At 44.9% G+C, this 26525-nt stretch overlaps 1 protein-coding gene across 3 annotated transcripts in view; it reads left to right on the top strand.

Moving 5' to 3' along the window:
* The window catches only part of EPHA4 (EPH receptor A4), a 110642-nt gene that overhangs the window by 31397 nt on the left and 52720 nt on the right, over positions 1 to 26525 (top strand). For all 3 annotated transcript variants that reach the window (XM_076340856.1, XM_076340855.1, XM_076340854.1), the window contains exon 4: positions 12667 to 12822. In XM_076340856.1, the coding sequence (XP_076196971.1) occupies positions 12667 to 12822 (156 nt within the window). The remainder of the gene's footprint in view (positions 1 to 12666; positions 12823 to 26525) is intronic.

Below are 26525 nucleotides of genomic sequence, written 5' to 3'. Positions count from 1 at the left end.
GTGCCACTGCTGGCATCATCCTTCAGGATGTCGTGATATGCAACTTAACAGGGGTTCTGCTGCTCCGGTGTTTCCGTTCGTGACCTAACAGATTGTGCTTCAGTGCTACGAGCGATACGCTTCTCCCCAGATAATTCCCTCTCTTGCTTTTATTTATTGGTGATAAAAGACTGTCACAGATAAATAAGCATGTTCTCACTTGACTTGATAATTTACATGGCATTGCTGAAGGTGATTTGTAATTTATACATGGAAAGGATTTGCTGCTCTCATTAATAACTTTCCAAACATCTAGATAAACATGCTATCGCTCTGAATCAAGTGAGCTTGAAACAGCCAAGGTATTCACCTGCAAGGGCTTCTGGCACTCCACTCTTTCCCAGACAACAGAAGTTTGACAAAAGAATGTGGGAACTGCCAAAACGCATTTCTCCTCACAGCCACCCAGATCACCCTAAGGTGGGAGATTTCATCTATTCTTGCTAAATTATTCTTCTCTGTTGAAAGGCTTGTTGACAGGAGCAGATTCCCAGCTCTTTGATTTTTAAATAGGGACTGCATTTCACAGCTCTGAGCGCTCAGCCCATGCAGGCATTTCTCTGCATCCTCTCGAACATCCTGCCAAAGCCTGTGATGCAGAAGAGCAGGTAAACAATCTCCGCAAGCTTCCTCTGCCGAGGCTGCAGAAGGAGAGTTGAGACAGCCCTGGATGTTCCCTGCTGAGCATGCCAGGTTGTTGCCATGAGATTTTGTTTCATCAGAAGTAATCACCTCCTCTCTTGTATGGGCGCCTTGTTATCTAGAGATCTCCAAGTGCTCTATATGCACTTATTGCTTAATTAAACCTCACAACAGCTTTTAGATGTATCTATTGTGAATTTTATTGCCACTTTGTAAGTGTATAAACTGAGACAGGGATATTGACGTTTATGCTCTGGGTGTCTGTGTAGTTACACCCTTCAAATTAGGGGGCCCAAAGGAACAGCCGTGCTTTCTCTTCCACTGCTCCCTGCTTCTTTCTTGCCATTAACTCCTGTGAGAAAGGGTTATCCACGCCCGGGAACCTCCCGTGATCTGCAGGGAGATGACCTGGAAGTTACTGAGCAGAAGGTGAGGCCAGACCAGCTGGGAAAGAAATGAATGATTTTTCCTCTTAATACTGTGATACACACCGTGTCCGGGAATGCCAGAGGAAGGTCAGGCAAGCTGTCCTCAGCCCCTGACAGAGCCAGGAATTAGACCTGGGTGACTGTCTCGGTCTCTCCTGTAGCCATGAGATCGCACCTCGTCGTGAGGCATCAGGCTGCAAGTGAGAACAAGTGTAGAAGGATGGCTTCCAGATGCCTCCCTGCATGTTTGGGGTTTTGCGAGTTAGCCCAATGAGGAGCAAATCTTCAGCCTGATTTTCGCATCTAGGCTAGAATCAGGAAAAAAAGGTATCTATAGAAATCCTGGGTGGTTTGAGTCTTCCTCTTCCACTTTCAGAATGTCTTTGGTAGCAAATGCCATGCTTAAACAAGGGTGTACCTGCACGTGCCCCATGTCCGACACCTCTTCTGAAAAGGTGTGATCCGTGTAGAACAAAGAAACCTACAGCTTGAGCAAATTTAAGGAGAAAAGGACAAACAACTGAGCTGCTGTTTTCCTCATGTTGAAATTAAGCTTGGTGATAAACTTTGCATTGGTAATGAACTAAAAGTGGTCATGCACTCCAAATAGCAAAGGGCAAAGAAGAGAGAGGCAACTCATCAATGTATGACCCTCTCTAAAATGTCATGGGTAATCAAGTGTGAAGTACTTAATGGATCATGATTTGCACGCCACTATTTTGATTGATGTACTACTTAGTAGAGGATTGATAGTTTTTTACAGTGATGTTGATGGGAGTCTCTCAGAAGCACCTCCGGCTGTTTTCTGTAGTGCCGGGGAGAGCCAGAGCAGCGTTTGTTTGAAGCCATTGTGTTCCCAGCATCTTTGTTAAACGGTCAAAAATAGTGCAGAGTTGTTATCTTGCATAGACCCGGATCTCACCAGAACTGTCTATATTTAGGCATCTTCGAAAACCTTTGTGTCAAGCAATTCTCCAGGGAGACCAAAATAGCTTTGCTTTTTTTTTTTTTTTTTTTTTTTTTTTTTGTTTAAAATAATGTCATACAGCCATTTAGCAAGGATGTGATGATTAAACCATATTAAGGCATCTTGCTATAGCTCCAGAGATATGAGCTTGAACTCTGTTCCGGGCTGTTCACAGTTAACCCAAGAATAAAAAAAAGCCCAGAAAACCACTGTAGTTTTTAGCTTGCTGGCATGACGTGGCTCCATCATACAAGTTCAAACAGTAGCAGAAAACATTACAGCTACGCTGAGTTCTGCTGTGGAGTGAAATTCCACTTGCACAAAGGAGACAGCATTAAAGGATTTATGCGCAGGATCAATCCACAAATTCTTGACAGCAGACAATTCGTTAAAGGGTATTAATGTAATAATTATTTCAGCCAACTTGCAATGTCTCATTAGCACGTGTAAAATACAAGGGCTTTTAAAATAACTGAAAATAACATGTTAGATGCTCTTTAATACCTTACGAGTACGCTCTTTTTCCAAGTCCAAGACCCTCAGCTGATGCCGGCTGATGCTCGTGTTAGGAGCAAACAGACATTTCAAGCAATAACGTCGGAGCTACGTGTTAGGCCTTTCCATGTCAAACTGCTACTGTGCTCTATCACAGACTTCATCTAACTTTGGAAGTTTAATTGCCTTTCTACAGAGCTGTTAAGATTTAGGAGATGAGAGGGAATCCCAGGCTGGCTGGACAGCGCTTTGAGATACAGATCTCTCTTCCCATCAGTGCTTTTACAGGACTGGGGAGAGAAGCTCGTAAGCAGGTCTCCTGGCAGGAGGATTAGGGCTTGTTAATGTGGACATTTAGGCCAATTAATCAGCTTTCACTGGAGTATGTTGTAAAACTTGAGTAGTCATTTTGTTTCTTCCTGTAAAATTTAGTTGCTTAAAGAACAAAAATCACTATGTTTGTTTTTATTTTATTTAAAAAAACCCTTAACTTCTTAGGTTTACTTAAAAATCTGTTAGTTTTGTGATTCTCCTCATGCTGCTTCTGTTCAAGGGAAACCATCAACTTGTTTTTCCGATTGAGTAATTATTTGAAACTGATTAGTTGAGTCATCTCTTAAATCTCACACCTTGTATAAAGGTGATTAAACTTTCAAAGTTAGATGAAGTCTGTGATGGAGCACACTGACAGCTTGAGCACTCTGAAATGGAGAACATCCGAACACTTGACTCAGTAATATTTTAAAGATCCTCTTAGCACTTGCACAAGTGTGCTAGCAACGTTGGTGCTCTCTGCACCGAAAAAGGACACAGACGCTCAATTGCTGTTTCTGAGAAGAGGGGGTCTTTATCATACCAGGGCGTCTGTTTATTGTTTAAATATTTAAAAAAAATAAAAATAAAAATGCAAACCATTGAGGTGCCGAGTCCCCAGTTCAGCAGCACATCCCTCTTCATGAAAGCACTTAAACGTGAAGTTACGCGTGCTTTTAACGCTGCTGAATTGGATCCTACAGCTGCCTGGAAAGGAAGGGACACCTCCTGGAGACATTGCAAGGACAAACAGCCTTTCCGTTTCCCGCTGGTGGAGTGCCGGCCGCTTCACTTGCGATTGCCGGTCCTAGCAAATATCTTCCTGTAGAGAGCAGAGCAGGTTGGGATTTTCATTCCTTGTGGAAAGTGCTGACTTCTCACTGAGAAAGGGGTTGGTTTTGTTTTTTCAGTCAGGAATTGTTTCACCCAGACCCTGACTTTTTAGCCTTCTAATTTTTGTTTGAATTTCAGACAAAAACCCAGTGCAGCAAATATTCTGTCCGGGGACTGTTTTTCCTTTTACGATGTCTTGATGAGACTTTTCGGCTGACCCTCCTAGCACGGGGCTGGAAGCAGCTATGCAGGCGGTGTTGACGGTGCTAACGCAAGATCAGGGCCCTACCAAAGATCAGCAGCAATCACGATGTGGAAAATGTCGAACTTACCCCCAACTATTTCCCCCCAATACCACAGCTATAGCAAAGATGGGTGTTGCATATGTAAGCTGCTATTATTAATTCATAGAAATATGAAATTTTCCAGTTTGTGTATTTTTTGAGAGGGTTTTTTTTTAGCAGTTGTGATCTATCAGCTATGTAGCAAAGTTCAGAATAATTCATAACAGTTTTTAAGAATAAAAGCTAATTTTTCAATTTTTGGGCTTTTCCATGTATATGCCTATTGAACTTATTTAGATATGAATTGTATATGTATTTAATTTTTTTCTTTTATGCTTTTGACGGTCTAGTTTCCTTAGGAAAGGGTGGCTGATAAAGTAGGTTTCAGCTTTTAAAATCATTGGGTTATCAGCATAATTATATTTCTTTTCTGTGAGATAAAAGTTAGTTTGAAAAGTTTCTGTGGAAGACAGGCGTAGCATTTCTCTGCGTAACACCCAGGAGAACTGATACCGCTTAGGACTGGCACTCCAGAAATACAAACTGGATTGGATTTGGAAGTGTCACGACGCCAGCGGTGCCGTGGGTCGGTGCCCGCAGTATGCGGTCTCCAACTGCAGGGCTGCACGGGCAAAATGTCTGGCAATTGACTCTGAAGGCTGTATCAAGAAAATGATACCCGGGCGAACAAGACCTCCTTGGCTGGGATTAATAGGCCGTTCTGGTTCTTGTATCGTACACCTGGCGGTTTTGTTTGTGCCTGTAGCTCTCTCTTGAACAGATTGCCGTATCAGATGTCCTGTCCTGTTGCGCTTGTGCCCTTTGCTGAGCTAGCGACTTCTTCATTTCTCCTGTTTTATTTCACTGGACTTCATGTATATTAAAAAAAAAATTAAAGCCCTGGTCTTCAGGAGAGCAGATTTTGGCTTGGTCAGGAATTTGCTTGTCAGGAGGGCAGTGAAGAAGCCCACACGACCTGGTGGGTTGTAAAGGACAAGCTGCTGAAAGCACACAAACAGCCCGTTGCAGCTGCAGAAGGCAAAGCAGGTGTAGCAGAAGGCCGGGGTGGATGGGCAGGGAGCCCCTGGCACAGCTCAGACGCACGAGGGAAGCGCCCAGGAGGACCGTGTAATCTAGCCATTGCCTGAGGATGTGGTGGAGGAGTTAGGAAAGCCAAAGCTTGGCTGGAGTTGGACCTAGTGAGGAATATGAAGGACACCAAGGACACCTGCTTCTGCAGGCTGCAGAAAGAAGGCTGAGGAAAATACGGTCCCCACCGCTCAGTGGGGCAGGAGACCTAGCGACCAAGGACATGGAAAAGGCTGAGGTACTGAGGGCTTTTTTGCCTTGGTTTTCACTGTTAAGGTTGGCCGCCTGGCCTTCCGGGTCTAGCAGAGTCTGTGGAAGCGAAGTGTTACAGGAGAGGACCGAGTTAAGGGGCACTTAAGTGAAGTGGACACATAGGAGTCCGTGGGACCTGATGGGATACGTCCGAGGGTGCAGGGGGATTTGACTGATGTCAGCGTACGGCCACTCCCTGCCGTCTTTGACAGGCCGTGGCAATCGGTGCCTTGCAGGTAGCAGTGAGCGCCTCATCCCTTTCCCTCCTGAGGGTTCAAGAAGAGACCTTGGGTGGTGATCGTGATTTATTTCCACACCAAAGATCTCTCTCGCTCCTTGCTCCTCACTTCTTTTAACTTCTGAAACTGAAGCAGACAGTTGAATTTCTTGTCTTCTAGGAACCAAAAAAAATAAAAATAAAAGTCTAGCCACCTGTCAATGAGGTGATCATCACCTCACCGTGGATGCACACCAGGCAGCACACTGTTGGATTGCCAAAGGTTTCTGAGTACTGCTGTGACTATGTGGAGCCACTGCCTTGGGATGCTGCCTTCCTCTTCCTTGTCCCGCTGTCTGCGGCTGAGCCTTTCCTGACGGCCAAAAGGGCTGCAAGAGACGTCTGCAGAAGAGCCACCATCATTTGGTCCGGCATGGCTGAGTCCTCCCGCAGTGGCTGCTGTAGGTGCTCGGGCGGGTGCAGGTGGCTGGTGGAGAGTTGCCTCTGTGGTGCTGTGCAGCTGGAGACCGCATGTCTGGTGCCTCTCTTCTAACGTTTAGAATTGTTTCACTGGGAAAAATCCAGCCAGATAAGGTCTCCCTTGGAGGTTGTGGACTTGGGCCTTGCAAGGGTCACGCTCAGCGCGGGCTGGAAGGGAACAGCCCCGTGCGTGGCTGCCACCTCTGGCAGTGCTAGCCCAGCCTGGGGTGGCCTCATCTCTGGGCAGCCCCCGGGGGATCCTGTGCTCTCCCGGGGCTGGGTGCCTGCCGCCCCTCTCCTCTCACCGCGTTGGGTGCCTGGGGGACGGGGAAAGGTGAGCCTCTTGGCAGCTGAGTGGAAGTCGCCTGGTGCACAGGCTGGGCTTGTCCAGGGCAGTGGGGGAGAGGGGCCCCACTCTGCTTGCAGGCGGCTCTGGGAGGGACGTGGGTGCGAGGTGAGCAGCAGCAGCAGCAGCAGGGTCACATCACCCGCAGCCGCTGGCTGCCAGACCTCCGGTCCCCACTGTAGGAACCGTCGGAGGAAGCCCGGTACAGCCCAGCAGAGGAGCGTGCCTGTGGGCAGTCCGGGGCGGCTGTGCTTTCCTCCGCTCCTGCCAGGGCTGCAGCTCTCCTGTCATCGCCGGGTCAGTCCCCGGCATTTAAAACAAAACAAAACAAAACAAACCACAGCGCAAGCTGCAGACTTGTAGCCAAGGTCGCTACACTGGGGAAAAAATAACCAAAGACGTGGGGGTTTTTTAAGGTTGTTCAGATTGGCTGTGTGAAAAGCTCCTCCACTCAGTTTATGCTGCGGCTTTGCGCAGGAGGTCTGCGTGCGTGCCTGCGAGCGTACCTGTATGCACAGTTCCAGTGGCTTAAACAGAGTTTGGATTCGCATCGTAGTTCATTTGTGCTCCAAGGTCCCTTTATTTCTGTTTTGAACTTCCCAGGTTTGCACCCAGTCATGGAGTAAAAATGCTCTGAAGTCAAACAGTCCAGGCTCTTTCCCTGGTGGGATTGTGTTTGTGTTTCCTCGTGTCATTCATGCAACAGAAATATACGCTTAGTGTGTAGAAGTAGTGGTTTTCTCATCAGAGATACGAGTTAAAGATGGGGAACTTGTTTTAATTTGTAGCAATCGTACAGTCGTTATTAACAGGAGGCAAAGAACTTACAATGTGAACATCAAAGGAATCCGACGTTATTTGGAAACAGCATTTGGTACATCGCATCAAATTCTACAACTTGACTTTTAAGAAAGGCTCAAGAGAAAGCTTTTTCTTTTTTTTTCCTTTTTTTCTTTTTTTTCCCCGGGCTTCTAAGGATCTTTATTTATCACCCTCAGGGGCATTACAGTGAGTAATTAGATTGGACCAGGAGAACGACTTAATTTTACAAGAAACTCATTAATTCATCCTATTTAAAATCTTCTCATTTCACCCAAAACCCAATTATGCTTGTAGTGGCAATGATCTGGAAAGGCATTGTCTCGTAGGTATTAGGGGGGACCACTGGGACTCCTGCGGTATTCATGTCGGGGAGACAAGGGTGACTCCCTTTCTTTGACTTTTAGGTCAAAAGAACTAGTCGCTGGGACAGCTTGACAATTAGAAAACCCTGATAAGCATTTGGAAGTAAAACAGCTGTACAATAACGGAGGGGTTCATGGTGCGGGGCAGAAAGCTCATCAAAAGAGACTATCCAAACAATTGAGTTCTATAATTAACACACAAAAATCTGTTCAGAAATGGTAATAACAGTAAAAGAGAGCTGAGAAGATGCTGCCTACTTACGTGGCAGATGTGGTTTTGTTACAATCCGAGAGAGAAAATCCATCCTCTTAAAGAATAACAACAACATTAGAGGGGAAAAATAAAAGTAACTTTTGATTCCTAAGGGTGCAGTTAAAACATGAGCTTAAAATATTTCCGGACAGGGAAGAGCTGTAGAAAAAGTAACCAGTGATGAAAGATATGAAATATGCTATCAAAGTATTTTTTCAAGTCTTTAAACACAAATTTCTTTTCCCACTAAAATTTATAAGCCTGACACTGAAATATCCTCTCTTAAATTATTTGCTTTGTCCTTCATTTCACCAAGAATATTATTTTAGGGGTTTTCATTAAAGTTGGCTACAATCATTGACTTAAAAAAAGTTTCCCCTCTTCTGTTGTGTGTGGAGGGAGATTTGATTCCAAATTGCATCTCAAGGAATTTTGAAATTTTCATGACTATGTAGCTGATACACTTTTCTGCTTCAAAAAATGGAAGGTATTAAACGCATCGTTTCTGAAATTTCAGCTAACCCACAGTTTTTTTGCGGTATTATTTACTTGCCTGTGATAATTAATGTTCTTAGTGGTGCGCTGGTCCCTTTTGGGAAGGAGGGGTCCAGCGGGAGCGTGGTTTGTGTTCGGAGCCTGTTTTCCTTGCAGAACTCATCTGGAGGTTGCAGCCTTCAGCATAGTGATCTATAGGGTGGTGGCTCCGCAGTCCAGCGTTCCCGTGCCCCTTCAGCAGAGGCCGAGGCAGCAGGTGGAAACCGTTTCTTCTGGCGCGGGTCCGCGGTTGCTGCAGGAGCTCCTGCCCGGCGGCTCTCGGCTCAGGGCTGGCTCGCTTGGACCTTCCCCGTCCCGTCTTCTGCTCGCAGCTCAGCCAGCTCCACCTGGCTCCGGGGCCTCTCCGCTCCCCGGTTCAGAGTCCCGCTTGGCCTTCTTGTGGGTGAAGAGCAGAGCGCTGCCTCCGTGGCGCTGCCAAAGCCTCGAACTGCAGCTCCCCGAGACTTTTTTTAAGATACGCACTGCATTTTTAATGATTTAGGAACTTGTCAACAAAGAGATTGGGACAGTTTCTTTATCCAAGCCTTTGCAAGACATTGCGCTCTTCTTATTTCATTTTTTTAAAAAAAGAACAACTATTAAGCATGTCAAGCCTTTTCAAAGCTATGATGGAAAGATTCATTGCCATTTCAACAAGGACAAAGGAACAATTTAAGAGCAAGCACTGAGGGATTTTTTTTAACAATTTTAAATTTGCAAAAGTAATTTTGTTAAAGATTCCCCTCCCAAATCAGAAAAAAGCATAGCTTATTTAAAAACAGTTAAAAATGATTTAATACATATATTGTTGTAGCTGTGTCTAAAAAGAATGTGACTAGAACCCTGTCCACTATAAATTGAGTTTTTAAATTCTGAAATTGCTGGCTGAAATTTTCTGATAGAAGATTCAGCATTTGGAGAGACCAAGCAAGCAGACTTCCCAGCCCACACATGTATTCTTTTTTTTTTTTTTTTTTTTTTTTTGGAGAAAGCCATAAGAGTCTGAAAATCAGGTTTTAATGAGAAAATGGAGTTTGAAAAACAGCTTGAGAAAATTTACATCCAGACTTGACTGAAGTTCCACAATTCTTCGGAGCAGTTTTTGCAGTTTTTAACGTGTATCACTCTGGTAAACTTTAAAAAAAGATATAATGATGACCAGCAATGTTTGACAAATCCTGTCTCACTTGAAGAGAAATATAAATTAAAAAGATTTTAACATAGGAACACAGAGTTATCAACATAATTGTTTCAAGCTGATGTCCATTTAAAATCGCTGTAATTGGTTCTGAGAAAAAAAAGAGCTTTTTCGTACTGAAAATATTTTTGTTTGAGAATTTTCCTTGGATCCAGTGCAGATGATTGTAACCTCGTTATGTTTGTGGGTGATCTACTTGCGAGAAAAGATTTTTCTCTTTAAAAAAAAACGCAAAAAACAAACCAAAACTATCAGAAAGAACTAATTAAGGCAAAGCTAAGGAATTGAATTCAAAGTTTGCATTGCACATGTGAACTAATCTTTTTACAATGGTACCTTTCGAAAGCTGTGTAAGAACGCCATTCATGCCGGGTCTCACTGAGCAAATCCTAGAAAAGCAGCCGCATGAAGATTTGTCATGAGCAAGCAATAAAGACTTTCAGGGAACAGGTTTTGTACAGGCTTCTTGTTTGCCTACTAAATCATTAACCTTCAAAAAAAGCCCATCCGTAGCCTTAACAGGCGCTGGTTGTAATAGGTGTGTCAGCAGTACTTCATGCTAGGAACAGCTTTTACAGGATTAGATTCGAGTTTTTAAGTGACAGTACCATGGAGCTCTTAGGGGCAAAGAACTAGCGGTTTAATGCAGCGCATTCTCTAACGTCCTTTTATGCCACGTGCTGAAACGCGGTGAATCTCTGAGCACGCTAAAATGAAGAAAACTAACTGTTCAGGAGTAGGTGAGTTTTGAAGCAAAATGGCTGCGTGTGCTTTAGGAGCAGCCACTGCGTTTGGAGAGCTTTCTTCAGGTCTTGAAATATTGATGATCTTGGCTTAATATAGTAGAAAACAAAATACAGTGTGTGAAATGGGGTGGGGGGGATCCTTGAATTGCAGACTGTTGACCTTGCAGTACTCACTCTGTCCATCTATTCCCTTTTAAACCACTGAGTCTGAAAAGACAGCGAGGAGGAAGAATGGTCACAAAAATCTTTACCTGTGACATTTTCCTGCCTTTCCAACAGCAAGTTACAGCCCGAGCAGGATCTTCAGCCGTGTGCTAGATCGTTTATCTTTTAAGTATTTTAATACTAGGGAGATGCAAAAGACAGCTCTTCATTTAATAATTTCTGTGAACTATGATGTTCATATTAACCGTAATGTTAGAGTTTACATGTTTTATTTTAACAACCTTGAATAATAGAGAGGATTCTGTGGGTAAGAGCAGCACCCTGGTCTCCTCTTGTATTCTGTTTTTCCATGCCTTATCTTTACATATGGCAGCAAGATTCCTCCTGTCAGTGTCTGTCCTGGTCATACGCAGGCTCGGGCGTATTTCTGATCTGAGCTGTGACAGTGAAAACCGGGGATAGTATCTCAGATCAGAATCTGCCACTTGACTGCTGCTGTTGTTAAACCAGGCACAAGAGGACACGTAGCGATAGTACAACTCACTCACCAGATATTGCAAATCACATCAAAAAATGAAAGGTAATTTTCCATGTGTTTTGTGGCGTGGGTTTTTTTTGTTTTTTTTTTTTTTTTTCCCTGGGCAATTCACATCACAAGCAGAATAAGCTGTTTTACACGAGTTGCCTTGTGTACTGCGACCGCCTGGCTGATAGGCCGTCCCCAGGGGGTTTGTATTTGTGCTCGGGGACTAATCGTCTCTGATGTGGGGAGGCTGGGTTTGACCCCCGTGGTTCTTCCTGCCAAAGCTGTGGTTTCCGATTTTAATCGAAACCCCAAGGCCGTTGGAAGCATGGCCAAAAAGCACCTTGCAACCTTGCAAGTTGAACCTTATCTAACAACGTGATGCATGTAAACTCTGGAAGCATAAATCTTAGTCACTTGAGCAGGGTGTTTTTATAAGGTCCTCTGGTCCAGTGACAGCCACAGCGAGCGAAAGCCCGCCGCTCCTACAGATGGTGCACGGCGTGTCGTAAAGTTAGGACTCGTTAAGGAAATTCCATAAATGGCTTTGGTTAATAAGAATGAAGTAACTTGCTGTTTTATAAATGTGTTACTAAAATCCCTCTCCGTTTCCCATTGGAGGGCTTCGTGAGAGAAAGAGGGAAAGAACGAGGGGGACTAAGGGAAGGGTAAAACAGACAGAGCCAGCCCCGGCTGTGCGGAGGGCTGGACCCCGTGTTCTGGAGCCGGCGCATAGCAGGGGAACCCTAAAGGTAGCGTAGGTGTTAAGTGACGAGATGTGAGAGTGAGTCGCGTGGTAAATACTGGGAACAGCCTTTCCTTTTTACACGTTTGCCTGCCTGGGTATTTTCTCTGTTCTCTGTAGCGCTGAAAGGCAGTGGTGCTGGTGGGCTTTTATCTCTAGCCAAGGTAGAAATTTCTAGGATGACATACTTGTTAGCCACTATTAAAATGTGTTATGAACGATGCCAATGAGTTTTTTCCAAGTGATGTAAAAGTAGCCATTGCATTTATGAAGATGATGGCACCGAAAGCTTGCCAACTGCACGTGGGACCTGGTGGCAGTGGTGCAGTTACTGCTACGCCCTGGCTTCGAGGAGGGGAGAGCATAGCTGATTTCCTCCCTGGGGGAGAAAGAGCCAAACGAATTCTGCCTTGCCAGGCGGGAGACGTGCCATTTCCAGGCATGTTAGGCTGAGGACCTCGCTGCCAATCCCAGTGGGTTCCTGTCCCACTCCCTCTTAAAAATTGGCAGAGTCTGACTGTCAGCTGCCATTCCTTAAGTGGTCATAGAATAAACCAATTGCACCCCTTTTGTCGTGCTCTGTGTGTGTGAATGCAGGTGGACATGGGTTAAGCAACATGCAACTCCACAGTAAGCACAAAGAGGCAGCTGATTTCCTGGCAGTGTCAATAGAAGAGTATAATTTTTTTTTTTTACCATCTCCAAGCCAGCTTTTAAAATGGCTCTTGTTGGAATTAGAAATCAGTATCCCCTGACATAGGATTACTTACTCATTAAGAGTATGATGATTGTTAATTCTTCACCTGGGGCTAAGAGGACATCATTATTAGATCTCTTTGAAATGTCTCCTGCCTTGATTTTGAATAAGTAAGCCAGCAATTTATGATCGCAGCCTGGGCAAGTAACACTCTCCCTTCCTGTTCCTCCATCTAGCTTGCAAAATCGGATACTACAAGGCTCTCTCGACAGATGTTGCTTGTGCCAAATGCCCGCCTCACAGCTACTCCATCTGGGAAGGCTCTACCTCCTGCACCTGCGATCGGGGCTTTTTCCGAGCTGAAAATGATGCTGCCTCCATGCCCTGCACTCGTAAGTTGGTCTTTGAACCGTCTCTTCCCTTTCATCATCCATTTCTTCTCCTGTCTTTCTTTCACTCTGTAAGTAGAAAATATTGCCTGGAGATCCGCGTCTCAAAGAAGTGTCCTGCTTCTGAGAGCAGGATTCAGTAGCTCTTACAGCCCTTTGCAGATGCAGTCTGCATTTTGGATCACGCTTCTGGGAGAGGAAGCGTTAGTTCTCAGCCCTGAATTCCTAACAGTGACATGGTTGCACTGACCCTTAGAGCTTACAGTCTAAATAAATCAGGAGACGACAAAGCCACAGAAGAGGAGTGACTCGCACACCTCAATAACAGAGTTGGAAATAAAATACAGGTCTAAGTTCCAGTCTGAGGACCTGTCTCCAGTAGATCGCATCACCTTTCATCTCTTTAAATATTGATATGTGTAGAGATTGTGAAAGCTTTTCTCAAAATTGTATGAGCTAGGGTAAATAGGTAATATTCATAATCTCATTATATATCTAATTTGCTCAAAATATAGCTGGTGACCCTTAGGAACATAAAAATGTTCCTCTGAAAGGGGTGGTAATAATAAATCTTAAACCTTAATGAAACAAACACCCAAAGTATGGTTTATTTTATCCTTTGTAGATAAATACATCATGTACAGCAAATAGAATTTGCTTTAGTTCCACCAAAACGCCTTCAGCAGGGAGAACAAGAGGCGTAGTGCACTGAGCACAACCACGGGAAACAACTCCTTGTCCTATGTGTTGGTTAACGGCTCACGCGGCCGAAGACCTGGGATTCCAGGCATGCCCTGGTGTTAAATTGTGATCATCTAGTTCTTCGGTTTTCACTTCTATAGGAGCAGAGAAGTTTGAAACAGTAAGTGAAAGGGCTGTATTTTACCAGGGGATATCCATGTGTGGCTTTCCCTGAAAGCTGTTGGAAATGCTTCCAGATTTTTGGAGTTCAGCTGTATATTTATGTAGGGAGTGTGTGTGTGTCTGTGAGTGAGGGAAGGCTAAGATATTTCTTTTGTAACATTTTAATATATTCCAAATTCATTTTGGAGAGATGACTCACATTTATTTAAATCTTAATTTCTCCCTTACAAGGCAGAAACAAAGTATGTCCATAACTAAGCCAGCATTCATCCCTTCCCCACACCCCCTTGATTCCAGCTCTTCTTCAGTGATCTCCTCCTTTTCAGCTGTGAGTTTTGCTGGGTGGTGGTTAAGCAGGTCTGGGCATAGCCAGGAGCAGCTGCTTTCGCTTAGTAGGAAAGCAGAGAGGTCTGTATATCCCTTGCCAAATGTTGACTGGGGATGGAGGTCTAACTGTATTGTGAAACCTTGCTGAAGTGGGTAGGAACATGCTTTTTATAATATAATTTACACTAGGAGATATAAAGCTTGACCATTTTGAAAGGAAAAATGTCTTTTTGCAACAATAAAACTATTGTTTGGAAGGTACACCCTAAATAACATTATACCAGCAAAATTTTCTTCTGGTCCTAGTGAGTGATATCCTGACCAAATTGAAATCAAATTAGTAATCAACTGGTTGAATTTAAATAGGCGTGTGCAGTGAGGGAAGTATGAGGAGACAGCAAAACACTTCCAGATGGGGGAATTGTGAGCAAATGATATGTATGTTTGCTTGTATTGCAAAATGTACCCCTGCAAGCTTAGCCCTTTTTTGTCAAGTCTTGGACCTACTTCTGGCACCCTTCCCCGTTCCTGTCTTTGGAGGTCAGTCAAAGTTGAAGTCCTTGATCTTGGTCTTTTATCCTGAAGATACGAGGAGGGAAGAAGAGAAGGCAAGGGCCATGGTGCTGGCCTCAGTCTTCATCTCTGCAGCAGTCTAGGAGGAGTCGGCATGCAGAGGCAAGCCAACACCACAATCCCACGGACACCTGGTCTTGGAAAATAGGCCTGTCTCTGGAGGTCCCATTTCATAGCTTTGAATTTTCCCATAGCTTAAGGGCTTCTTTTTCTGTGATCCGAGGTGAAGGAAGACACAGATGTTATTTCTGAGCTGGCTTGTGGGGCAGCTTTGCCTCCCCACCCGCTGCTGTGCTCGCTAATATCCCCTCTTTGAGGTCTGCCTTAGCAGTGGTTGAACATTGCTACGATGGTGATACCTGCACAGGCACAAAATGCAGCCCTGCGTGCGTGGTGCACCTCTGCGTTGCGCAAGGCGTGGGGTGCAAGGGGCTCCTTGGGCGGCCGTTCGTTTGCCATGCTCCCTGGGCCGAGTTGCCTTCTGCCCACGCGCTTGAGGCAAGTGACAGAAAACATTTCAAGGGCTTCTGCTGAAGGAAGCCCCTCTGGAAGAAGCTCCCCGTTTGTCTGCCTTTCCTGACAAGATGTGGAGACAGAAGGGAGCGTAAACATCAAAGGTTCCTTCAGACGGATTCAGACTCTAATCAGTTCTTACCAGTTGGTTAAACCAGGTGACAAACCCAATTCCCTTGTGCTGACAGCCATAATAATCAGGCACCTTCTTTGTTCATTATGCTCTCTTTAACCCCGGTATTCTCATTCAGCCCTGCATTTAGTAATCACTCAGTGTGACGGCACACTAATGAAGAAATAAAACACAGTATCTGAGATCCATTCTTCTAGCAAAAAGATAGACTCTGCTCCACTGGCTTGTAAAATCAGGTTTCTGTTCACTTGGAGAACTATTAGACCAGGTGAATAAAAGTAACATTCGGTGATTTGGAGAGAACACCTGGAATGGACTGTGGATTGATCCTTTCTTTATTATTTCTAAACACTTTTTAAGATGAAGAACTTCAGCATTCTTAGGATGTGTTTTTGTAAAGCTTTGACCCTTGGCTATTGATTTCCTTTAGTAATAAACTGGCTGGCCTCGTCACTTATCTCGCCTTCTGGGTTGGGGGAGGAAGACTGTTATGACTTTCCATTAGCCTGATTGTGCTAGTGGATGAAAGGGAATTGGAGAATTCCCCTTCCTTTTCCTTTCTCGCAATTCCCATGGTAAGTAATAAAAGCGACACCTCCTTCCTGATGCGCTGGTCAGCAGAGGTGCTCCAGAGTTTTCTCATTCCATAACGCCACTCTCTGACGTCTCCATCTGTTGTTGAGTTGTAAAACCTGTGCCTACCCTTCAGGTAAGCCAGGCATCCAATCTAAACAGATAACTCAAAACTCTAGTTTTAGTATTCTGCTCTACTTTAGCTCTGCTAGAGTGAGTAGTTATGTCTGGCTTAAATCTCGTACAAGTAAGAGCAGAACATGGAGGGACGTGAGCATAGGAGACGGTGGAGTGGGCTGTGTCGGAAGGCCAGGCGTAGACACCCTGACATACATGTGTTTACTGATGCATCTTTTCCCTCAAGCTTGCCTCATGGGGGTAATCATCAACGTGTCTGTCACCACTGAGGAGCAGAGCCGCCCTGGATCTGCCGCTTTGACCTGACTCAGGAGTTTAGACTTTCAACTCCGAAGCACAGTGGGCTTGTCAACTGTGTGCTTGGGCATGGAGATGGTATGATTGACCTGTAGTACACTTGAGCGCAAACTGTGGAAAACACGGACGCCTTTCCCTTTTGGAAGCGTCGCAAAAATAATGTTAAGGCAACTATTCAGAGCTTCATTATATTTCAGTACTTGCTGAGAGGATGGGTCTTTCATAAGGTTAGCAATCTAATGGAGCATAAATTGCCTTAGCAACACACAAATCCATGAGGCTGGAAAACAATCAGTCTCGATCATGGTCCTCATCCCTGAATTTCCTTCTCCGTAAGGAGGTACTCTATGAATTGCAGCCTGGCGCAGGCAGGTGCAGTTCCCACCCAAGTTAATGGGCATTGGTCCTGCGTCCCCACCGGTAATGAGTCGGGTCCTCTAACTGTTTCTTAACAAACAATGCTCACATTATGAGTGAATACGTAACGGTTTTGTATTGTTTATGTTGTCTGTTCGATTCAGATTATTAATGATTTTTAATTGGGAGCCCTTTACAAAAGAGAGATTACCAGCATGGACTGTCCAGCTTGAAATCTGTCTCCGTAAATGACCCTGAATAATTTAGTCCGTTGTGCCACCCAAACAGCGACTGATTGATTGATATTTTGGTGTGGCCTGAAATATTTCTAAAACGGTTGCATTTAAGACAGTTTATACCAGAGAAGCTTAGAGATAATGAGAGCAAATTTAGTGAGATGCAAGAGAAAAGTGCCTGCTTTAAAAGGGCTTTCTCCAGTTTAGGTTATCAAGAAATCGAAGAGCCTGACTTCAAACAGCAAACGTCGCTTACTTGTCTTTACATTCGCCTCTTCTAATTGAATTTAGTGCACTGCTGTATTTCCTCCAGAAAGTATATTGTTTTTAAATTACCATTTCAGTGCTATTACTCAAGGCTCCTGCGTCTAATGCTTTCTGACAGTTATCAGCATAATGAACCATAATGAAATGATGAGCAATCTACAGTGGAAACTCAATGTGGATTCCACTAGAGCTGTGTGACTGTGTTGTTAAAATTTGAATGCACATTAAAATAACACTGTCCTTATTTGTTTCCAAGGTCAAGGCTTTAAAAAAGGTCTGAAAGGTCTAAACACTTCAATTTTGTAAATGTTGCAGTCTAATATACACCCTTAGCGCAATCTTGTGTTGCATTTAATATATCTCAGAGATAAATATTTGACCTGCATTTTCAAAAAAGAGGGAATTTACCTACCTAATAACTGTGCTTCCAAATGAGTAATTACACAGGAGCTGATTATTTGAGGATATGTTTATTATGATTGCTTAGACTTCTAAATAAACAAATGTGCTCCTTTTCCTTCAACTTAACTTGTGCCTCTTCTAAATTTCCAGACAGACGCCGATTATCACTGTTCTAGCTTTTAGAAGAATAATAAAGTAGGGTACAACGTGCGGCCCTGCTGGCTGGTATGTTGTAGGTAGCTTTGCATTGGCTTTGCCATGCCTCCTTCCCAGCGTTTGCATACTTGTTCTGGCACTACTTCAGTCTAACCTCTGCTGTTGGAGCCCGTTCTCCATAACATGAGGTACGTGCCAATACAGCCTCTGATCTTCAGAAGTTAAATTTACGACATAATAATTCTTCCACGTCTTTAATGTCCGTACCTTAAATAAATTATTTTGTTCTTAAAACATCATATAAAGTTGTTCATTATGTAAACAGTACGTCAAAATGCCTTTTAAGGTGCGGTATGGCGGTTGCAAGAGCAGAGGGAACAGTGGGTAGGCAGTATGGAGAGAATGATTTTTCTTCTCCGCATAGGCTGGGAAAATAGACCATCAGTCACTGCCAGACCGAGAGAAAGGGTTTGTGAGTGATGGGAATCTCAAAGGAGAAGGCTGTCTCCCCTCGTCTGTGGTGACGGGCTGAAGGAGTTGAGAAGACGTTGAATAAGAAGGGGAGTGGTTATGGCTTGAAGAGAAGAGACGGGAGTAATTTGGCAATGTGTGTTTATAATCAGTCGACTTAAAATCATCACTCCTTTAAATACAGCAACTGTTTATTAGCTGTCTTCTGATTTTCTGGCCAGAGCCTTAAATTAACAGAGACATTTACTCAGTTAAGTGGGGGCTTTGATTTGGTTAGTCAGGACCCAGTTCTGTGGAGTCGTTGAAGTAAATTAGAGGGCTAACAGAATAAGAAATTCAGCAGTTGGGCCAATGACAGAACAACTTATTTTTCTGGTTGGATTACTTTCCTGTCAGACTGTCAGGTAACTTTCTGATATCCGCAGTGGAATTCTTCTTTTTATCTCGAAAGATTGAGTGAACACGGGTGGTATTGTCTGCAGCAGAGCGTATTAGAGTAGATGCGATAACACGTCTTAGCATACGTGGCAATGCAAAATGTTCTTATATGGCGGTTTTTGGAAGAGAAACCCAGAGCCCACAGGGGTGGCACCTGCAAGCATCGGTTTTCCCACACCTCTGCCAGTGGTAACTGGACCTCTTTGCCTTACGCCCTTAGCCTGGAAAGAAGAGGAAATATCGGTTCGATTGTTCTCCAGGTGAAAGGAGCAAAGCCTGTTGTGAAGATGGTAACCAGGGTTCTTTTGGCAAGTCAATAGGAAATCGTACGTGCCAGTAAAATGGGCATTTTCTCATTGGCGCTGGTCCAAAATCCCTAGCTTGGCAGAACTCCCACTGAAGTCAAAGGAGTCTTGCCCGAGTAAATAAATTAAGAATTGTTTACCAAATCATGTTGCCTTATTAAAACCCAGTTGTAATGCTAACCGGGCACAGAAGGGAGAGGGGGGGTGGAAATAGAGCAGATGATTGATATTTCAAGTGGCTGCCGCATCTTGTGGACTGTTGACTTTGGTCTCACCAGTTGTAAAAACACATAATCTATAATGATAAATGGTCAGGAATAGCCAGGCAGACAAGAAGCGAGGGTTGTCCGAACTGTCAGTGCTTGTGTAAATTAGCCCACGGCAACAGGAGACCTGTCCACAACTGCTGAAAGAAGCAATTAGTGGCAGCAACATAGACAACTATCACAGGAAAGTGTGGACTTTATTTCTGAGCCTAAACTTACACGGCCCAGGTGTTTACTCTGCGTTATAACTTGTCTTTCAGATGGTGAAAGATCAACAACAAAGGCTTATCTGAAGGGCTTCACAGCTCACATGCTGAAACGTTATTGACAGCTCCACAGTTGTACATGTTTAATGAAGCTTTATGAGATGGAAAGAGGAGGCCAAGGTGCTTTTTCTTGACGGCTGTGCCTGGCACCGCTTTGCCGGACATTTTAGTGAGGGAACTTAAAGACATTGATTATTTAATAATTACTTTCTTTGCATTCACTCTGAAAACAGTAAATGCTCTATTTCACACTCAGCCCTGCCTCCAGGGAGATGAATTTTAGGATCATGATCAAGTTATAGAGTACTGATCAGATTTGTTAAAGGCTATCCGTACAATAACGGCATCGTCAGGCCTTGTTGAGGGAGTAGCAGTATGGTCCCATTGGCGAGGCTGCAATGCGACTAAAAGCCTGAGCAGAGTCGTACTGCCTCTCAGGGCTTGAGCTAGCCCCTTCAAAGGTACTTGATGTACTTCCAGTGACATTTCATTGCTCTCTGTAGATATGCCCCAAAGATCTTTGGAGTTGTTCATTGTATGGATCTTTTCTTTTTTACACCTCTTTATTTGTTCTCTTTATTCTCGCTGTGTTGTACACAAAAGCTGCCTTTCAGGTCTTGTATAGCAGACGTGCTAAACTTTTCACCGCTTCCGATAGCGCATTTCTAGTTAGGTTTTCTTGCTATTAGACAGTTGGATGCTTACTCCCAGGTGCCTGCTGCTTCTGTAACTTATCAAAGACTTAACTGCTCCTCTGTAGTATAGCCAAGGCCAAGTTGCCGATTCAAAACAGGCCAGTTCATACTAGGCTCCTTTTAAACGACGGTGAGTCATAGCAACCTTCCCTGTTGTATGAATCTTGTTTATTATGTAGCAAATTAGCTCAAGATTTCTGAATACCCTGCGTTCCCTTTGAAATCACCAGAGATGAAGAGGGTCAGTGTCTCTGAGCAGGCTCATAAAGAGGATCCCTTTGTCAGTCCCGGTCCAAAGCCCATTGAAGCCTGCTGGTCTGCCTGATTGACTTTGATTAACAAACACCCGTAGTTGGCACTCTGCTGCATTTAACAGTGTGTTTATAGGGTTTTCTCAGTTTGAGGGTGAAGTTAGAAAGCTTCAAACTGCAGCAGGTTATCGTATTATTTTTACTGTTTGTTAGAATAATTTTTAATCCTTATCAAGCTAAGGTCTACTTTTTCTGCCTCAAAAAAGAGAGGTGATATTTTCCTCAGGGAGAGTGTGGGAATGGTTAAAGAAGATTAAAGTCTTTTCTACATGCTTGAGGTTTTCTGATGTCTGGTGGGAATTGCCAATGAAGCTTCCTTCCGATTTCACACCGTCAGGCGAACGCAGACTGAATGCAGGGTGACAACCCACTTGAAAATAATTATCCATTGCCCTGGCTGCAGAGACATCCGTTACCTGATAGAGAAATGTGCTTTTACACACGTGCACGCACAGAGTAAATTATTTTTTTAATCATTTTCTCCTTCCAGGGCTCAAAAGCCTCATCCTGCTTGTTACTTAGCCACATACATATCCTTTGAAAGCGTCTTTCTTTTAAAGGAGGGTACATTTTAAATGCACTGATCTGGTGACTGACAGGATGCTCATAACGAAGGCTTGCCTTCTTGAGGGTATATATTTGAAATATCTCCATTAGCACTTCCCTGGAGAGTGTGGGTTTCAGCTTGCGTTTTTAATAGATCTCCTCCCACAGATAGATCTTTCAAGGTAATAAATATTAACCGTACCATAGGTTAGCAGTAAACAGATGTGGTTACAGTCCAAATACTGATAATATCAGTTTAGTCCTTAATGGGTAATGTTGCTGCCAGAATAATCCATTACCACTGTTAATGGCTGAGGACTAAGCTGGCACAAAAAAAGGAGCTCCTGGTAAGGAGCCCTCTGCCAGGGGACACGCTAAGACAGAGGAGTGTGGGCAGGCGGCTGTTTGTGGCTAGAGAGCGCTTTATTTTGGGTGCCATCAGAGTGGGTTTCTCATAAGTGCTAAACTCAGTTTAAAGGCGTTAAGTGTCAGAACCCTGTGCTGAGGGGCTCTTTGGTTTGTTTTGTGATGTTTTTGTTTTTCAGCCTAAGAAAATAGTATATAATGGCTACTCGGTTCTGATAAAATTGGCCAAACCAAAGCCCAGAACTTTATTTTCAGTGCTTTGTCCACAGGACCGCTGAGAAAAGGAAAAATAATTTTTTTTTACTTGCCTATAGCTTTGGTGAACAAAAGCTGTTTGCCCAAAATTTGGAGCTGCTAGTTGTCTAAAAGTGGGATTCTGGCGTCCTATCAACCTGGGACAGCCAAGAACCAAGCTGCAAGGTCCTCCTTATTTCTTGTCATTTTATGGGACAACAAAGTCACTTGGGAGCTGTTTTGCTGGGAATCATTTCTTTCTCTTCTCCTTTCACTGTCCTTTAATCCACGCCTCCTAACCATACACTGTTGCTGAACTAAATTAACTGGTTTAGTGAAGACAGTATTCTTTATGTCAAACAAGTCTGTCTGGTCCAGTTGTAGAAAACTGTAATTGAATTTACTGCATACACCCACAGAGACTTTCAGAGAAGCACCTTGCTGGGCAGATCAGTAATAAAAAGGGAAGATGTAAAACCAGGGATATTAAAACCTTTGTCATAACCATTTAAATACAGTTCCCCAGCACAGTGCACTTACAGTTCTACCCTCAGATCCCAAGGTTAGTTTCCAGAGGTATTTTTCGGTTGCATAGATCGGTCGGGTTTACAGCTGTAGGGAGAAAGGGTGGGCTGACTTGCTTGCGGTCTGTCTGCACGCCCGACAAATCATGCCTGTCTGCCTGTCTCGCTGGAGTCCCTCCAGCTCCGGGAGACCAGCTACAGCACGCCCTTTGACATGGGTTCGAGGTATATGGAGTTTGTCAAGGCAGAGGCGCTCTCCTTTGGGCCCGTGGCTCGGCAGCGGTGCTGAACCTGCAGTCCTGGTGCAGCCTGGTTAGACCCCGTCCTTGGGCATGCCGAGGGTCCTGGTGTCTGTACTTTCCCTTTGGCATGCATGAAGGGCTGGGCGCGACTGATCCCTGAGGGCAGCAGGAATATTCACTCAGTTGCAGCTAATCGTCTTTGTGCTATTTGCCTTTGAAATTGTTCATTGCGGTCAGGATAGACTTTCTTTTTCCTTGGCGGAATGATTTTGCCAGTTCCACTAGGTTGAACCTCCTACAGTTGTACTGTTATCCTTCAGCGGCAGGAAGAAAGGGGCTTTGGGATAACTTCCTCAGCAGGATGGTATCTGAACAACAGGCAGACTTTGAGCCGACACCCTCTGATGGTCCCTCAGTGTGTAGGGCAGCTGATTTAAATGTAAAATATTATTTTCCTTGCAAATAAACAGTTTACTGATGAAATGTCATTATGCCCAGTGTTAGTCTTGCAGCCTGCTTCGCTTCACAGCCGTGGCCCCTTGCCATCTGCACCCCACAGGTGCTAGTTCAGTCCCGGATAGCGAGTTCATTACAGGGTCTTCACTGCAGAAGCTGTATGTGAGTCGCTCCGGTGCTCAGACCGGACTTGATTCCTGGTATGAATCACAGAGGCTCCTTAACTATGCCCACAGAGACCTATAATCCACAGAGAGCTGGCACACAGGTAACGTAGCACACGGAGATGTCCTGTGCTCTGGAAGGTAGGAGGGAGCCCGTCAGGTGTTGATACGTGCCCTTGTCATGGTTTTCATCAAGCCTCTTATCAGACTTGCAGCGGCGTGCGGGAGGCTTCTGACTGGAGAGGGACTTGAGTATTTTGTAGGAAGGGAGGGAGAGAAATATTGATGGATGAAAAGTTAAAATGCAGCCTGAGATTGTGGCAAGAGTGCTAAAACACATCAGTCCTTTTAGTACAAGTAATGCTCATGCTATTAACCCCTTAAAAGTTCTAGTTTTCCTGAATATTCATTTGACATAGGATACAACATTGTCCTTAAGACAGACAGATCTGTCTATCTGTGGGTGACAGAGACAGATAGGTATAATGGCTATAGCTTATTGCAGCAAGAGAAAGCCAAACAATCTGCATTGCCCAATACATTTAAGTAAATCTAAGAGGAGGCTTGAGGAAGATAGCAGGATTAGCTTGACAAAGATTACTTGTTGCTAAACAGACTCTTCAGTGTTTCCCTCAGCCCTGATACACACAATGAACTGCTCCACCCAGAGCCTTTCCATTTGCTTCATGGCTCAGTTGATTTTGATGGTTTTATTGTGAAGCAAGATTTATGGAGCCCCAGGAAGGAATAAAATTAAAAACTTCCGTTCCCTGTGTTCCCACAGAGGAGTCCCCCGTGTCCGCTCACGGTGCTGGTAAGTGGGCTGGGTGAGGGGTCCGGCTTTCCAGCCCCATGATCAAACCGGGTCCTCTTTGCAGTCCCCCAACGGGAGACGTGCGAGTGGCTCTGCAGATCCATCTCTCAGGTTCTGTTGTCTTGGGCAAGGAAAGCGAGAGCACTTGGCTACCTAACATCAAAAAATGAACTTTAAAATTAGTTGTTTTACAGAATAAAAATGTCTAGATTTTTTTTTTCCCCTCTGTAGGGACTGTCACATTTTTAAGCTCTCCTGGGCTGTGTGGCACTATTAGCTCCAGGCTTCCAGAGTGCCGAATGGCTCATGCAATAGCATGCTTCCATCAGCAGGATTTTTAAGAAAAATGCTGTAAATCATGGGGTTCAGGAGGAAATCACAGACGTTGGCACCAGTTTCAGTGGCGCAGCTCCTTGTCTCCCCTCTCATCTGCCCCGTAGCTAGATTTTTCTGCAGGAGGACAGAGGGTTGGTGTGAAGGTGGTGGTCTGGCTGGCAGGACGTTGTTCCTGCGGGATCCTGCTAGCTGGGTTCATCTTGAAACAGCGCTGGCATTTCCAGCCTGCCACGGCCCTGAAAGGGTTTTCATCTCATCTGTTGGCAGTGGCCCTGTTGTCAGAAACAAAACAAATCCTGATCACCATTGAAGGAGCAGATACGCCCTGTGTTGCAACATCTGAAACCAGGCCCATCAATCTGAAACTCCCCCTACTCCCAGTGCCAACAGCTCCATTGATGACTATGCTCCAGAAAGAAAAGAAATTGCTTTTCCCCTCACTGTAATGTCAGCCCACCATTTGGAGACTCCCCCGCATCTTCCTTTTCATGCTGGAGGTGGTGCAGTCATCTCTGTGACCTGCAAGCATCTGCTTCCCTGGTTTTCCGCTTCATTGCGTCTCTGTTTAGACACTGCAATGCCCTGTCCCACATACTAATTACTGACTTTTTGCTTCTGAGGAGCTTGATTCATTCTGGCACATTTTCCCACGTGAAACTGGACCTAGAGCCTTGGAAAATATCTTAATGGACATCAGAGTAAGTCTGAGTTTAACCCCAAACTGGCTGCTCTATGAGCTAAAAGGCACCTCTTTCAGACCGTAACTGTGGCAGCATGAACCTTCCTTGCGTGCAGTACTTTGCTTCACGAATGTCCCCCTGAAATGAGGGCATCCCTGGCAGAGCTGGGCGTTGCTCAGGGAGGGGAGGTGTTTGCACTGGCACCACCTTATCTCAGCTCTTCTGGCCGTGCTCCGAGTCGATGCTCTCGCTTGTGTGATTGCAGCAAGTGAACGCTCTGTAAGAAAACGCCTTTTGTTTTTTCTCCCTGTAAAGCTCTTGCCGTTTCCCACAGGAGCAGTTTCTGTTCAGGGCTTGCTGCTGCCAGGTACTGAACGGCCTCTGGGAGGACAGCCGTCCTCAGCTCCCACCGGCTCCGGCAGCCGCTCTGGCGAGGTCGGACCTTCGCTGCACAGCGTGGACTTAGGCTTGCAGTCTACTGAGGCTGCTGGTTTCCTCCAGAGGCTTTTGTTTGTTCTCCTGCCTCCTCGACAGTGCGGGGGGACAAATGTCGTCGCCTCGTGCGTCTGTCTGCCCCGAAGAGAGAGCCCTGGTGTGAGGCAGTTTGGGGAGTTTTGGGGTAAGATGGGGTTTAGATCAGTTCTTGCTCAGCGGTTCCTGCGCTGCCGCTCGAGTTCATGATTTCAGGAGTGTCTTCCACCTCATTGCACTCGGAGTGTATTTTTGAAAAGGAGGCTCGTGTATTTGCAGGCTAAGCAGAGACCGCTTTCTCCTGCCCAGGGGAGCTGGCACACCCAGCTTTTGGGGGAAGGAGAGCTGGTTACGGGGCAGAGGCACTGGGCTGAGACTTGGGAGAGTTGCGACCGATGCCCAGATGTGCAAGGCACGTCTTGCGTGCCCTTGTCGTCTCACCACATCTCTCTCTACCTCAGTTTCTGCGTGACGAACAGAGATTAAAACCAGTTTCTTTCCCTTTTCTTTCTCTGCTAGTTTCTAAGCATTTTTGGAGCAGGAAACACCTCTTACTGTGTTTGGTAACTGATCTTTGAGTAAAAGGGTTTTGTCCTTAGGAGTCCTAAATGCTGCCAGTGTATAAATAAAAATCATGAATGGCAGCCCGGCGGTGCAGCAGGCAGGAGGGCTCCCGGTCGCAGAGGCTGGCCCGGGCTCTCTCCTCCTTGCAGTAATTCTATCTGTCAGCCCCGATTAACTCGAGAGACTGTTTCAAAGGTTTGGCAGGAAGGAAAGATTTCCCTCTTTTCGAAATGAATATATTAATTTTGTATTTCTGAAGTGAGCGCAGAGGAACAATCCTTGCTCAGCTACTCTTGCAGCAGAGGCCTTTCATTTAGGTGCTGAAGATAAGTAGATACATTTGACCTCGATGTAATTTAAAGACTCTCTTCTTAACCTACCTGCCTCTCCCAAAATAAAAGTCCTGTCTCCTGTTGAACGTGTGTTACATCCTGGGGGCTTCAAGCACAGACCCAAGGACGTGATGCAGCCCTCAAAACCATGTCCTCCGCAGTGTGCTCAGGTCTCAGGCTTCCTCTTAGAGGCACCTGATGAATCGAGGCAGCCGGAATTAATCTTCACCAGAGTCACCTCTTAACAGCTTAACCTCTTCGCTGCTACACTTGAGTCACTTTGTAATTTCAGCAGAATTTCACCTTAATGTATTCGGTTCCCATCTTACTCTGACGGCTGCTTTTGTACCTTTGGCATGTGAAAGATTATGATTGATTTAGTTATACGC

The sequence above is a fragment of the Aptenodytes patagonicus genome, chromosome 6 (assembly GCF_965638725.1).
Source record: "Aptenodytes patagonicus chromosome 6, bAptPat1.pri.cur, whole genome shotgun sequence".
NCBI classification, from domain to species: domain Eukaryota; kingdom Metazoa; phylum Chordata; class Aves; order Sphenisciformes; family Spheniscidae; genus Aptenodytes; species Aptenodytes patagonicus.
The sequence above is the reverse complement of the archived record's forward strand: the minus strand, read 5'-3'. Positions and strand labels throughout refer to the sequence as shown.